The sequence below is a fragment of the Zosterops lateralis genome, assembly GCF_965231275.1.
Source record: "Zosterops lateralis genome assembly, chromosome: 6".
Taxonomy (NCBI): Eukaryota; Metazoa; Chordata; class Aves; order Passeriformes; family Zosteropidae; genus Zosterops; species Zosterops lateralis.
Genome location: NC_139761.1, coordinates 22742471 through 22755748, shown reverse-complemented (window position 1 = coordinate 22755748; position 13278 = coordinate 22742471). Strand labels below are relative to the sequence as shown.

General features: G+C 46.0%; 1 protein-coding gene across 3 annotated transcripts in view; it reads left to right on the top strand.

The window, feature by feature from the left end:
* Positions 1-363: 363 nt before the first annotated feature.
* The window catches only part of FLVCR2 (FLVCR choline and putative heme transporter 2), a gene marked incomplete at its 5' end in the record, with an annotated part of 35957 nt that continues 23042 nt past the window's right edge, over positions 364-13278 (top strand). For all 3 annotated transcript variants that reach the window (XR_014590416.1, XM_083863937.1, XM_083863938.1), the window contains 3 exons: positions 364-876; positions 11586-11727; positions 12935-13075. Coding sequence is in view for 2 of the 3 variants with exons in the window: in XM_083863937.1 (XP_083720063.1) it covers positions 364-876; positions 11586-11727; positions 12935-13075 (796 nt within the window). The remainder of the gene's footprint in view (positions 877-11585; positions 11728-12934; positions 13076-13278) is intronic.

Below are 13278 nucleotides of genomic sequence, written 5' to 3'. Positions count from 1 at the left end.
TCTGGGCGGGGGCGCGGCCGTGGGGAGGGGTCTGGGCCCCTCAGCTGCAGGGCCCGGGCCAAGGGTGCCCCGGCAGTTCAGAGGCTCCCCGTGCCCCCCGGGCCGGCCCGAGCCCTTCCCGGCCTCGCTGCGGGGCGGGGCGGAGGGCGGGGAGGGCCGGCCCGGGCCGGGGGCACCTCCCCGCGCCGCGGCCGCCAGTGAGCCCAGAGGAAGCGAGCGGGCGGGCGGGGCGGTTTGGGCAGGTGGTGCCGGCGGGGCACCGTGCCGAGCCGAGCCGTGCCGTGCCGTGCCGAGCCGTGCCGTGCCGTGCCGAGCCGAGCCGAGCCGAGCCGAGCCGAGCCGGGCGCGGCCCACGGTGCCGGCATGGTGTTGCAGGAGCCCGCTGGGGCGCCGAGTCTGCCGGCAGCGGCGGGAGGGGCCGGTGATGCCGCCGCCGAGGTACGGCTGTCCCGGCTTCGCTGGGCTGTGCTGCTGCTCTTCAGCAGCTATTCCCTGTGCAACGCCTTCCAGTGGATCCAGTACGGCAGCATCAACAACGTCTTCGTGCGCTTCTACGACGTGAGCGCCTTCGCCATCGACTGGCTTTCCATGAGCTACATGCTCATCTACATCCCCCTGCTGTTCCCTGTCGCCTGGCTGCTGGACAAGAGGGGCCTGCGCCTCATCGCCCTGGCCGGCTCGGCCCTCAATGCCGTGGGCGCCTGGGTGAAGCTGGGCAGCCTGAGGCCGCACCTCTTCCCCGTCACTGTCCTGGGCCAGGTCATCTGCGGCCTGGCGCAGGTCTTCATCCTGGGCATGCCCTCACGCATCGCCTCCGTTTGGTTTGGCTCCCACGAGGTCTCCACCGCCTGCTCCATTGCGGTCTTTGGGAACCAGGTAAAGGGCGCTGCGGCCCGGCCGGCCCCGCGTGTGGGGCGGGCTGTCCCCTGCCCGGCCGGAGACCGGCAGTGCCAAGGGAGCGGACCAGGGAGGGGTAGGAGATCCTCATGGCCTGAAGGGCAGCCACAGGGATAACGCGAACTTACATGAATTTCCCTCTGGAAAATGCAGCTGACATCTGGAAGGATGCCGCTGCTGTTAGCTTGAGGGCGTGATGGTGGTGGCAGAGGCAAGTGGGACCTCCTTGTACAAAGCTGAGGGCAGCATGGGGGGTAGGTGTGGTTCTGGCTGAGACAGGCCTTTGGCTCAGGCTCTTCTCCAGTGCTCTCCCCTTCCTGTGTGTGTGAATCTCCAGTCCAGGGCTGTGATTCAGAACTAAACGGCCTGGGGGGGAAAGGACAGTGCTGAGGTACTGCTTCAGGCAGAGTGTCCTTCAAATCTTGTATCTGCAGTTGTATCTGGACTTGACACTGCAAAATATCCTCTTCCTGCTGACAACTAGATGGGACAAAGGAGATAAGCTTTCTGCTGAAAACATTATCATTGGGCCCCGGAGGAAAAGGACTTTAGCACTTTCACACCTCTTAAAAGTAGATAGAGAGTTTCCACAAGCAGTTGCTTTGAAAAAAAGAAAAGTTCCATCAGGCCAGTGCGAGGTCAGCTCCCGAGGACTCTGTATCAAGGCGAGTGCCGGAGGCCAGTGACCCACACTTGCTCCAGCTGTGACTGTCTTTTCTCGTAGCCGGAGGAGATAAATTTGTATACGGCTTTGAAAGGATCAGGGAAATAGCTTCTTGACCCTTGCACCGGAACACCTGCTTATACCAGTTGCATGAAGTGAATAAACCAATACTGGTGCAGTGGGGCATAAGTGAAGTGAGCCTGGCTCTGCAGCTCTGACACAGAAGAAGAGGAAAGTGGAAGCTGGCATTAGCTGCTAGACTGGGCCTGTCCCCGTTGCTTTGAGATGCAGTGTACTCCCCTGCGTGTGAATCTGTGCTCCACCCTGGGCCGTTCCGCCCTGTGAGTGACTGCCATTCTGATCTGAATGGTTTATGTTCAGGTGGCTTTTAATGCAGCCTGCTTCTTCCTGTGTTTCTGTATTTATTTAGATACTGCTGAGGCAAAAAGGTGAATGCTTGGAGATGGTATTTGAGGAGGAGTAGTTTGCTGAACAGCACTAGGGAATTAAGGAGATCGCTTCACATCTTTTGGAAAGAGAAAACATCTTCCCTTGAGTGCATCTAAGCTTTCCTTTTTGCTCTTATCATCCCTTCCAGTGGGCTCGATTTTATGTGTTTTTAAATGCATCTTTAGAGTGGAAGGCATCTAACTTGGCATGAGCAAATAAGTAACTGAGCATTTTGCTGTCACATTTCTTAAAAGTTATTCAGGTGGAGTTACTCAACAGTGTGCATTAGAAATCCAAACAATGAGGCTGTCAGCCTGTGCTGTATGCCTGTGTGGAGTCATCATCATCCCAAAAGGAGTGGCTTAGTGTAAGGGTTGCGAAAGGCAAGCTTTGGCTACCCTTTTGGTGCTCCACACTGCTCTGGCGGTTGAACTGACATGACAATGAGACCTCAGTTCTGTACAGTCTTTGCTTTGTAAGTCCAGACTGTCCTTTTAGAGAATTGGGGAAGTCAGAAATGGTAGTGACTAAAGACAGAGCATACTCCATAGGGAAGGCCTATTTATTCCCATAGTCAAGCATAATCACAGTGAATGAAAACTAGCTATTTTGTTTACTGATGAGGTTAGGCAGGGGGAAGAAATAGAGGCATACATTTTTCCTGACTGCAGTAAAAGACTGTGTTAGGGAGTGTTAGTGAAGGGTATAATACAGTGGCTTTGTAATTGCAGTATGGTAAATTATTCCCTATGCTCGTTTGTCTACAACTGTATGGTTCTCCTTGCCATGTCACTTAGTTTAATTATTATTATTATTGAATACCAAGCACTGTTGTCCCTCTCCATTAGGAATTGCAGCGACTGCGTGAAGAAGCAGGGAAGTGTCACTGCTTTATTTACTATACCTGCCCTCTTTCTGCTCTTGCTCTCTTGGCCCCAGGCTGCACTTCAGCAGTGCTGTCCTGAGAAAAACCCTGTCTGCTGGCTGATGTTGGTCTGCTGGGGCCATGTTGGCTCAGGACACTGCCTCTGCTTGCTGACTGATGGTAACCTTCAAGTTCAAAGTTAGCACTGAAGAGTAAATCATTGAATCAATCAGACCAGGTATTAAATACCCTTTAAAAAAAAAATCCAACAATCTCTAGTAAGGTATCAGAATTGCCTCACTTGTTTCTGGCCATATGTTGGCTGTGCTATCTGAAGTGCAAAAACTGGTTAGACTGAGCATTCTTGAATCAGTGCTGGAGAGCTTCTAGAAGAGCGTGAACACCTGTGACTGTGATCACATTCTCTTGTTTACCCACTGCTGGTTTTCATGACATTTTACTTTTCCACATTTTAACAGGAAGATACATAGGTGTTTTTCTATTTTTTTTCCTTGTCATGGAATTTCATGTGTGGGGAGGTATAGAACGAAGTTTGCATGTCGGATGCTTTGGCATTAATTTATCAGTGTTATTGAAATACTACTGGCTTCTCACTGCTTGAAAGACTAGGAAAAATCTATATGAGGACTCTTCCTCACGCTGAAGATCTGGGGTAAAGAAGCAGAGGTGTTGTTGGAGAGTTCACTAATGTTCTTCAGATGTATTTTAATATTGGCAGGAATTTGTCTGACATGCTTATGAAATACAGCTGTCAGTAGTAGTGTGCCTGCTACATCAGCAGTGTTCCCTGTGGAGCACCTCGGTGCTTGATATCCATGTGAAGCCCCACACACGAGTGAGGTGAATAGGAGAGAGTGGTCTGAATAAGGCCATGCTGTTGCTAATTTGTTGTATTGATTCATCAGCTGTGCCCCTGTTTGGGACTGTAGTTCAGACCTGATAGGCAGCAGCAAACAGGCTTCTAAACTTCTGTGCTAATGGAAGACTGTCCATTGTTCTGCCTGGTGACAGGACTGCTGTGGGAAGAAACACTCTCCTGAGATACTGGCATTTCAGGAGTGTGTGCTTGCTGGAACAGCAGGTCTTGCCCCTTCATTTAACACACTTACTCCTCCATAATGTGGGGATGAGGAGGCACATGGTCCTTTGGCATGACAGAACTAACCTGGTGGAGGGGTTGTTTAGGTAGCGAGTTAAATTTTCATGGCATTTTGAAATTTATAAGCTGGATTTGATGGCCAGGTACCAGCTCTCTCCTTCAGGTGCCATGGTGCATGCTGAACTGCTGTGCCTGGATTTTATGCATATCTCATTCTTAGTAGTTTATCTCCTTGTTGTCACTTGATGGGCAAGGGGCATAGGTAGCATGCAGAGAAGTGTATAACTGTGTTGCACACAGACAAAGAACATTTGTGGATTTGATTTGTATTGCTTTGCCACCAGTATTGTTTTTTTTATTGATTGAGAGAGACCTTGTTCCTGTTTCTTGCTGTTTTGACAAAGAAACAAGTGACTGATGGGCTTGAGAGTAAGGATGCAGGCCTGTTAAATGATCCTTTTGCAGTAATTTTGTCTTTTTTTTTCTTTTTTAATCAGGGCTTGAAAGAAAGTGATGTGATTTGGGAGGAAAGAAAACTTCAGCCTCATGGTAAACTCTGCTTTAGGGGAAAAATCATGCAGCACCTCACTGATCTTAGGATCTGTCCCCATTCTGATGTAGCTGTGATGTGACTTCAGAGATTTAGGACTTCCATAACAGATACAGCCTGAGACAGAGGTTTTAGGTGGTATCTGCAGCCTGCTGGGATTGGCAGTCTCCATGTGATTAGATGATGGCTTTTGAAATGGACAAAGCTGGTGATAAGGTGTAAATAAAATTCAGGGAAATGTTCTCTCTCTCACTCCTGGTGGGTCCTTTCTTCTGTTTTGAATTGAGAGAAAGAGTCTGGCTGGGGTAGTGGCTGAGGTGGGTTTCGCCATGTAGTTGGGTCTGCAACATCTGAATAGCCATTGCTTTCGAGTTGGTCATCCTACACAGTGCTGTTTGTGCTGAGCATGTGCCATTGTTTGATGCCTCACTGATAACTCTGTTATGTACCTTTCGCCCTTCAGGGAAGGCAGCATTTTAAAGTCCAAGAAGCATTGTGGAACTGTATCATATCCTGTGGAATCCCTGTCTTTCAGTCTTAAGGTGAACTTCTTGATCTTCTTTGGCTGCTCTGTCTCTGCTGGAGGATTCTCATTCTTTCAAACGATTCTCTGTTAGAAATATGGACAGGCAACCTGTCTCACAGCTCTCTAGCTTGGCCCTCTATCTCTCAGAGTTTTAGCTATCAGAATAGAGAAGATTTCAGAGGCATTAGCTAATGGTTGACATAGTTGCTTGTAGTGACAGTAGTTAATGGGTGACATTCTCCAGCTCTGTCTCCTTTCTCTCACTGAAAAAAAAAAAAAGGGCAGGGCGGATCAGAGTGCTTGGATCTCAAGAAGTGCCATGTGGCCAACTCTCCAAGATCCTGGACTGGCTCAGTGTGGGAGGGTGTGCTGTCCAAATAGCAATGTGGCTTTTGCAGGAATGCCTCAGTTTCTATAAATGGACATGAGAGCCTGAAATGAACTTTTCCTACCCATTTCATCTGGTGCTTCCCTCCCAGACCAAAGGCAGTTCCCCTTTCTCTCTCACAGAAGTTGGCTTTTGGGTTAAGTTCTGCCTGGGAGTTTAAACAAATGTCTGCAGTGTTTCTGGTGGGAGGGCCTACCCTAGAGCAGGTACCCTCAGCATTTGCTCTACAGGATATCCAGGACTGTCTGTGTGAGGTGACTGGAGTAGGTCCTTGACCAAAGCATATCCTCACTGAGGATTCTACTAGCAGCTGAGGTTGCTGTCAGAGCTGAAACCCCTCAGCTTGTTCTCTCTCTTGTCTACTGCTGTTGTTTTGCTGTGTTGCATTTTTTTCCCAGCAGACTGGGGGAAGGTGCATTCAAAGCTGCCAGGCCCCGAATGACCGGCACAGGGGAATGGTCTTCACTGTACAGCATTGCATCATATTAAGCATTAAGAGATGATGCTACAGAAGCAGAAGTGTGCTGCAGAAGGGAGTTTGCTTTGTTTTCAGATGAGCTTTGGTTGTGTAAGTACAGTTTGGAAAAAACAAAAGGGCTCTCACATTAGTGGGGAAGTAAAATAGGGCTTAAGCCTTATCTCATCACAAAGGTCAATTACAATTTTTCCTTTCACAACTTGTGTACTTCTTTATTTTTTTTTAAACACTGCGAGAAGGTTATATAAACTGTGCAAATACGCACATTGGGTTCTTGACTATCTGGATTTCAATAGGCTCTTCTAATTTTGCTGTCAGTGGTATGGAAGAATCATATTCTGGACACAAATTAATACAAAAGTTTACTGTGTAGGAACTGGCAGCTTCTGCTTAAACAGCACCTCAGTTGGGCATTTTCAATTCTCCTGTAGCCTTTTATATGGAAAGACAGCTGAGACCTTTGCTGATAGCAAAGTATTGGGAAGCCAGTGTTGAGTTGGGAGGCACAGAGTGTGAGAAGGGGGTAGCTGTCTGCTCTCTGCAGATTGTGATATATGAATTACAGGGTCATAGGGTTCAGCTGCTCTTGTGAAATGTCATGGTTACAGTTTGAGGGGCACCTGTGGTTAGAAAAGGAGGGAGGGCCTAGGACAGACTTTTGATACCCAGACAAGAGTAGAAGAGGATTCTGTGCTGCCCAGAGCTCTGGAACAAGCATCTCCTCAAAGGGGTTCCTTGGGTGAATCCAGAGGGGGTGAATCCTGGAGTGCATCCTCCTCACTCTCCAGAGTCTTGGCTTGGGAACTTGCTAAGACCATGTTGAAATCATGGTGTGTGAAAAGCCTGTTGTATTGGTGTTTATCAAAGCATAGATCTTTTGATTGCTACATTTTCTGTCCACTTGGCCAAACAAGCAGGCTGCTGGTCTCAGGGTTTCCTGGGAGTCCTGCTAAAATTTAACATCACTTTTCTCTTCTTCCATTCCGATTTGAATATTTGGTAACAGATCATTTGGTATGTTTGTGTGCAAGTAGTGTGGATTTTCTGTTGACTTGTTCTTTTGAACCCCATGATGAATACCAGCTGATCCTGATGCTTCATAGAAGAAATTAGTTTAAATAAATTGAGTAATATCTTCCGCTCATAATGCATCATGTCATGAATGATGGTCCAAGACCTCTTTCTCGAATGTTCTCCTTCCACACTGATCATGTTTTGACTCTTCTGTCGGGTTTCCTGATTTGTTGTGTTTGAAGAGTTTTGACTTAGTTTGTAAAGCTGTTCTGGTGACTCTTTTGACCTAATTATGGTTTTACTTTAGCTTGGTCCGGCTTTCTGTCATTCTTCTTTGCTTGAAGGAATAATGTCCAGTTTAGAGCTGAGTGGTTTATGTTCTTGTGGTTTTGTTTGTTCGTTTGCTTGTTTTGGTTTTTTTTGTATTTTTGTTTTTTATTTAATAGTGGTTCCTTTATTCTAAAATATTTTACTAATATTCTCTAGGCTTACAGTGTGCCTCTGATTCAGTGTCTTTGCACAATCTTAATGCCACTTGCAAGCATTTAATTTCTTAGGCTTTTCTTCTTCATTTCCATTTTACATACTTCTTTTTTGGCAGCTTCCTCTTGTGAGTTATATATTGCTGTAGTGTTTTGGAGGGTGTTTCCCTTTTTTGTTGCTGCTGCAAGGAAGCTGAATTTCAGTCTAGTGCAGAACCATTCTGTAATATTGATCATAGTCACACTGTGCTGTTCTGGGTCAAAATCACAAATTGTGCTGCCTCTTATAAGTTTTCCTCAGAAAAGGGTATTTATGGAATCCAAAAATGCAGTCTCTGCATCATCCCTGTCATGACACTTATTTAGCTTGCAAGGGCATTGTCAAATTTCTTACTGTTGTATATTTTTGCTTTTGCAGCATCTCTCTCTCTCTCTCTATCTTTTAACATTTTAATTAACCTTCTGGATTTGGTGGTTCCCCCTGTCAACATTTATGCCTACTTATGGAATTTTACAGGGCTTATGTGTTCCTGTTGCTGACTCATAGTTTTCTTTGAGGTGGAGGTCCACTCCTGCACTCCTCCACCGATCATTCATTTACAATGTTTATGCTGATACACCACTGGTTATCTTCCTTCAGAAGACTCTTAGCAGCTAACCTTAGACATGTCATTTTCTGTTTCAAGGTTTTGGGTACATTTATACCATCTTCTTAGCTACTTACTCTTGATTTTGTTGCCTGTTGTTGTGCACACTTGAATATTGAATATGATGTTGTTTTTGTGACTGGTCCTTTGCAAAATTCAGGTAGGAAATACATTCCTTCTATCCTTTACTAGTCTCTAAAGAGTAAGTCGTCTGAACAGTGCACTTTGCTGTAGTTGTTGACTTTCCTGGCAGTGTGTTTAAAAATTACCCCAAAGCCTTTTTAAAATAAAGTGCCAGCAGCCTAATCTTCTGGAGAGATCCTCAGAGATCGGGACAGTGCTGGGTGTTTTGGGTGAGAGGATTCTGAGTGATGTATCAAATTTTGAGAACAGGCTTACCTATATAGGTATTGGAGACCTATCTGCCTGCGTAAAGGTTTGGAGTGCAAATTAAATAAGAGGGTCCATTATGATACTTTATGACTGATAGTGCCTGTAAGGAGGGTAGCACAAATTTGCAGAACTAATCTTATTTTTACGTTGGTTTATTTTCCCTGATGTGCAAGGTGTGGAGAAGGGAGAGAAGTATTTTTTCCCTTTCTAAGGCATCTTTTAAATTTTCTGGTTAATTGGTTACAGTATTTCTGTGGGCTGATGGTAATGTTCACACTGATCTGCTGAAAACCAGGCTAAAAATCTCCTTATAATAGGTTTATATAAAAGTATATGCAGTGTAATAGTCATCATGTTGTTGAGAGCTTGTCTTCTTTGCTAAAGATGGTATGAATAATCCAAGGTCTGTGAGTGTGGTTCAGGAAATCTTCAGCTTTAGTCAAGTCAAGGAGCCTTATCTTCACAGAATTACTAGCATGAGTTGCTCTGAAATATAAAATGTAGCTCCTATTGCTATGATTTTTTTTGTCCATTCTGCTACCTGGTTCTTATCAAAGGTATAATGAACTTCGAATGGATAAAAGTTGCTTCCTTTTGGGGGAGGAGAAGAGAAAGGACAAAACATCCATTTATGTTAGAAAAGTTGTTCAGGAAAATTCTTCTGAAAAGGCAGTAAGTAGTTCGAGAAAGCTTGATAAGTCTGTGACCCATTGGGTAAGTGATGACTGTAGGACCTCTCAGTAAAAGATTTCTAAACAATTTACAACACAATACCTTCTCAATACCTTCTCTGCTAGGTATAACAGACAGATCCTTTTTCAGGGGGGAGCAGCTGGAGGGAGACGGGAAAAGATTGAATCTCAGTTATGGTCCTGGAGAAACTTATGTGAGAGGTCAGAATAAAGCGTGAGTCTCTCCTGTTGTGTTGCTGCTGTTCAGCAGCTCATGTGGTAGCATGTGATTGCAGAGAGAAGGAAGCCAAGAAGTACCTAGCACAGGAATCCAGCTTAGTTCTTCCAAGAACGAAACAATGGTAAGACAAAGAGTCAGTTTCCAGTCAAGTCAAGTTTGTAAACCTTACTTGGGAAAGGGTGGAGGGCACATGGAAGACCTGATATATGAGGCTCAATAGGACTTTTCCCTCAAATGAAAGGGGCAATGTTGAGAGTCTCTTCCACAAAGGTTAAATCTTTAGAAATGTTCTGGACATAGGAGGGAAGCTCTGACTGGCTGTGTCCTGGGCTGACCAGGCACACCAGAGGCACAGGGCTGCACTTGGCCACAAGGAGGGCAAAATAAATGTGCTGCAGGAACAAGCAGGTTCTGCCCTCTACCAGCAATCTCTGCGAGCTTCTGTGTTTGGTGCCATTACCTTTTCTGTGTAGCTGTGTGGGAAAGGGGAGGCATGCAGTTTGATGGAGATTAGAACTTGAAGTCTCTAAACCATGATAGTTGTGCTCAGCGGGCAGTGCAAAGGAGGAGAGCCAGCCTGACTCACTGTGCTGAGAGGCTGGGCATTGGCCATATCTGAGCAAAACTGAGCTCTGGTAAATTTAGTCCTGTGTCAGAGTCTCTCTGTGCCATGTGGATGTTAGGAAGGTTTATCTTCCCTAATGGTCTTTTAAGTTTCCTCCTAAATTCTTTCAGTCCTTGACTTGCTGTCTGGGATGGCACAGCTTGGGTTTGTCTTCAGTCTGTGTAACCAAACCTCAAATGTTCTTATTCTTGACAGTGCCTTGAACTGGTGGGGCACATCTGTAATCTCTTGGTGGCTCTTCTCACTAGCTCCCTGCAATGTCTGAGCACCAACAACAAATTTAGTGTAGATGTCTCTTGCTGGTCCTGACCCAGAATATTCCCAGTCCCAGTGGAGGGCACTGTTTGATGCAGAAGTTTGGACAGACATGGTTGAAAGTCATTTGTTTGTAAGCTTAATAGGATGCCTGAGGGTAGCAGATAGCTCTGAATCCTAAGCATTCTTCCTGTCTCAAAAAAACACCAGCTGGATGGAGGGATTTGGTAGAGAGTTTTCTGGGACTGGAGGGCACAAGCTGATTTTTAGCTTAACTACCAAATATGGCAATGTATGAAATAGAATTGTTCTGAGATCTTTGTCTTGGCCAGCAAGTCAGTCTTCCAGAATGAGTCTATCAGCATCCCAGAAACATGGAGATGTGTCAGAAAAAGCATGACATGAGAAAGAGAAGACATGCAGAAAGCGCAAGGGGGTTTTGCTAGAAGACAGTAGACAGCCCAGGAAAGTTATCCAAGCTCACGCCTGGGTTACAGGGCTCTTGGGTCTTCTGCTCTGTGCTGATGTGCTTCTATGAGGCTTATGGGCTGCACAGAACTTGTCTTTCTTAGTCCTTGCTTTCTGTATAGTTCAGAGCAGTTTATCCAGGGACACTTGCCAAGCTCCGTTACTAAAACAACCTTGACATTGAGGATATGTGCTGTCAACACTTCCCTTGCTTTCAGCCTTGATGCTCTTCTAGGTTCTCCTGGTGGTAGTAGGGTGAGCTATGTCTTGGGAGGCTGCTCATTTGAAACTGTATCAAATCTGGCTGAGCCAGATTAATATCTCAATTATGTGAGTGGTCAGGTGCCTCAGCCCTTGAACTTACGTGGTTGGAAAATAAATTCATTTTCAACTCATTCAAGTTCAACTCATTAACTTAGCAGATACTGGTTGGTTTTGATGGTCTTGTTTTCTGCCATTTTTAATGAGCAAAATTGAATTACCAGGTGATCAGGCCAGCTCTAGAGCAGGGTCAAGGTAAGGAATGGGATGTGTGTGTGAACAGTAACATATATTTGTGGGGGAGGTAAGGGCAGGCCAGACCTCCACTTTGCTGGAGCCAGGTATTCATTCTGCTCAATTCTGTTGTAACACCTTGCCTTGTTGTAAATGTAGTGGCGGAATCTCTCTTATGGCCTGATTGCAATGGGTGTGGTGTCTGACTTTTATCTCTTAATTTTTAGGTGGTAAGGAAGATTTTCATCTTGGTTGTGAAATTGGGTTAGGCTTAGTTGAGCCTGTACTGAGCTATAGAGTAGTGGCACTGTTGTGGTTTCATGTCATGCCTCTGTTTATCCCCTCTTTCTCCTCAGCTTGGCATCGCTGCAGGCTTTCTGATCCCTCCAGTTCTGATCCCTAATGTGGAGGATGTGGAGAAGCTGGCTTACCACATCAGCATCATGTTCTTCATGACTGCAGGTGTGGCATCAGCCCTGTTCATCCTGGTTATCATAGGTAAGGAGGTGGGAGTGTGAATGTGAAACCAGACGGGGCTGAGATCAGCCAATGTGTGACAGGGGCCTGTGTGCCAGGAAAGGGGCTGGGTAGGCCATCTGGGGATGTGTCCTACCATGCACCTGACAGGGTCATGCAATACTGTATCTTGCTGTTTCAAACCCTTGATGAGCAGCACATGTAGAAGGGAGGTTGTCAGCGAGTCTGCCAAGTTGTTAGTTTTGTCCATTGGCAGCATAATAAATTCCAGGCATGAGTAAGTCCTTTAAAAACCAAAAGATATCTTGAAGGTTTCATAGTCATCTTCCCTGTAAACAGGATGCTGGGCCTTGGAGTTATGTCTGGGATCTGACTACCCCTTAAGAGTAGAAGGAGGCAGATTATATGGCATCACAGGAGCAAGCTCTTCCCAGTTATGAGTGGAGAGAATAAAGCATGAAGGACAGTAGCAGCACACGAGAGGTGCAATTCCCCTGCTTAACAGATGAAGTCGAAGCCAGATCTTTAATGTGAAAGATTGGCATGCTCACTGGCAAGCTGAGTTTGGTTGTTGAATTCCATGCAATTTTTTTGACAGGCTCCTCTTGACATTTTATTCATATTGCTAGTGGCTGAATCAGATGTAGTCTTCAAATAATGTGGGGCATGGAATAGAAAAGGTACAAAAATGCCTGTCTAGCACCTGGCATAGCAGTATTGCCTGTGACTGGATTTCTGAATGCTCCTTTAATACTAGTAAGGGGCTGCAGATGGCTTGGTCTGAAATAAAACCTGGGAAAAAGTTATTGTTCCCTGGGCACTGGCCACTGCAGAGCACTAGGCCACCTCTGTCAACTGACTTGTTCAGTTCCACTTTGTCATTTGTAAATCCACATAACACTTTTGCACCTGGCTGGTCATCCTTCTAGAGACAAAGGCATTAATGATCATGAGAACTCTTTCTGTGCTGCTGGACACTGCCTACACAAAAAGCTAATTGAAGGCAAGGTGTTTCCCTTGGGAAGGTGTCAAGAGTTACTGTTGGAAGAGAGCTGTTCTTTCCTGTTCCTGGATAAGTTCATGCATGGAGATCAAAGCTTAAGGAAAGCGGTGTGTTTTTGTGCACTTGGTTCTACCAGCCCCTTTGCCATCCCTCAAATGGTGCTGTGTGTGCTCAGGCCCCTCAACTGCACCATTACAAACAGATGTACTTTGTGTCTGGTTTCAGTCTTCAAGGAGAAGCCCCCAAACCCTCCAAGCCGAGCTCAGGCTTCGATCCAGTCAAGGCCAACGGCAGAGTATTCCTATGTGCAATCAATCCTCCGCCTGCTCCGCAATGGCAACTTTTTGCTGCTTATGGTCACTTATGGTAAGGTCTGGCCTTTCTTCTTGTGCAGTTATCATGGCTTCTCCCTCCCTCTCTGTGCTCTGCTGGGGCAGTAACTGGCTTTAGTAGTTTTAGGGAAACATAAAGATAGCTCCCCTGTGCTCTCAGAGACCAGGCAACCTTATAGCCCAGTTCTCTTCAGCAGTGGTTACCAGCAGATGCAGTGGGGAAGAATGAAAGGAAGG